The 2,111-nt window shown below is 30.9% G+C and overlaps 1 protein-coding gene across 1 annotated transcript in view; it reads left to right on the top strand.

The window, feature by feature from the left end:
• Window positions 1-2,111, top strand: part of LOC141346816 (lysine-specific demethylase 4A-like) — an 18,119-nt gene continuing 16,008 nt past the window's right edge. Inside the window, exon 1 of the mRNA XM_073851775.1 lies at window positions 1-154. Coding sequence (XP_073707876.1) covers window positions 1-154 — 154 coding nt within the window. The remainder of the gene's footprint in view (window positions 155-2,111) is intronic.

Below are 2,111 nucleotides of genomic sequence, written 5' to 3'. Positions count from 1 at the left end.
ATGGTCAATATCACGGCTGACTTCCTGAAGAGTGTAAACACTGTGACTCTGCAGCTCTGTGAAAACACTGCTCTGTTTGTTTGCCCAACATGTCATCTTGTGGTTCAGCTAATGCTGATCGTGTTTATCAGACTGCGCAAAACAAAGTACATGGGCATGTCAGCATTAAATGTCAGAAGTTCCTCAGAGCTCATTAAAGCAGCTATATCTTAGGTCTACATTATAGTGCATGTCCTCACAAGAGAAGGTTTGCATTCCACTCGTGTTTGTATACTATTATGTGCACACATATTTTATTTCCTCTAAACATAAGGGGGAAAAACATGAAAATAGAATAATTTGACAGGAATTTGCCTCGAAGCAATGTGTCAGTGTGACATAGCACAGAATCACAGGATGAGAAGAACAACGTCTTAAACTTCCACAAAGATGTTTTCTGTAAATGCAGAAAAGTGTGATGAATTCCACATAAACATCCAGGTCACATTTCACCCTAAAATCAACAGACAAAGAAGAATTTGTGTTTTGTATAAATAGAAGTAGTCCTATTTATATTTAATTGTGATGTTCATCGTAATCACATTTGAGAACATTAACCCCCAGATTCTCATTGCTGCAATGCTCTTTAATTTTCTACTATTTTTCAACTATTGTATTAAATCAGTATTTAGAACAGGATTTGCAGCTGAGCAGAAAGGTTGAATAAAATGTGCATGTGTGTGTTTGCAGTACTAAGTAAGAATGCAAGATTGTAATACACGTATGAAAACTGGGTTGTTTTTAAACACATTGAATAGTGGTTTTGGTCTTAAACCTTCTGTATGCAATAATGTTGTCATTTTGAAAATACCTGTTTAACTGATATTCAACTCATTGATGTTAAAAAAAATATACATTACATAAATTCTGTAAAAAATGAATTGACCAAAACATAATTTTAATTTATTGTATATACAGTAACAGTCAAAAGATTTTAATGGCTTTTTAAAGAAGTCTCTTCTCACCAAGACTGCATTTATTTCATCCAAGGTACAGCAAAAGCTGTAAAATTCAGAAATATTATTACTATTTCAAATACCTGTTTTCTATTTGAATATATTTTAAAAAGTAATTTACTTCTGTCATTTTAAAACTGAATTTTTAGCATCATTACTCCAGTTTTCAGAGTCACATGATCTTTCAGAAATCATTCTAATCTGCTGATTTGCTGTTCAAGAAACTTTTAATTAATATTATTGTAAATATTTAAAACAGTTTTTTTTTCTGGATTCTTTGATTAATAGAAAGCATTAATCAGAAATAAAAAGCTTTTGTAACATTATACACTATACCATTCAGAAGCTTGGAGTCAGTCATTTTTTGGGGGGAAAGATATTATAGAAATGAATAATTTAATTTATATAAGCAAGGATGCTTTAAATTGTATTTATAATGTTACAAAATATTTCTATTTCAGATAAATGCTAATAATAAATGTTTTTTGGAGCAGCAAATAAGAATATTAATAATTCTGAATCATGTGACTGGAGTAATGATGCTAAAATTCAGCTTTGAAATCACAAAAATAAATTATATTTTAAATATATTAAATAGAAAACAGTTATTTTAAATATTAAAAAATATTTAATTTTTTTCCCCTGTACTTTGGATCAAATAAATGCAGGCTTGGTGAGCAGAAGAGACTTCTTTAAAAACAAAAATCATACTGTCCAAAAACTTCTGACTGGTATTTACATATATATTTGGGGTGAAATATGATCTGGACATGTTTTTGACAGGTTTCGTGAGACTCACACATTATAGGGCTTTGGGAAGTGGCAACAAAGTGTAAAGCATCATTCCCAAAGGATTCAAACCTCTGATAGTTTAGACAGAAAATGTAACAGTAACTTCAGTAAGAAGCCTGAGAAGACAGAAAGCAGAAAGCAGACTGAACTGGTTTCAGCTTCGCTTTCCATTTCACAGAAAACAAACTAATGAAATCTCTTGTTTATCTCAACTGATTTTCTACATAAGATTAAGATGAGAAAAACAAACAATTCTTTTGTTTTAGAAGTCAAAGTCTGGAATGAAAAGTTGGCGATCTCGGTATACTGTAAATAAACATTCCC

This window comes from Garra rufa, chromosome 12, assembly GCF_049309525.1.
Source record: "Garra rufa chromosome 12, GarRuf1.0, whole genome shotgun sequence".
NCBI lineage: Eukaryota > Metazoa > Chordata > Actinopteri > Cypriniformes > Cyprinidae > Garra > Garra rufa.
Note: the sequence above shows the minus strand (reverse complement) of the source record. Positions and strands in the feature narration are given on the sequence as shown.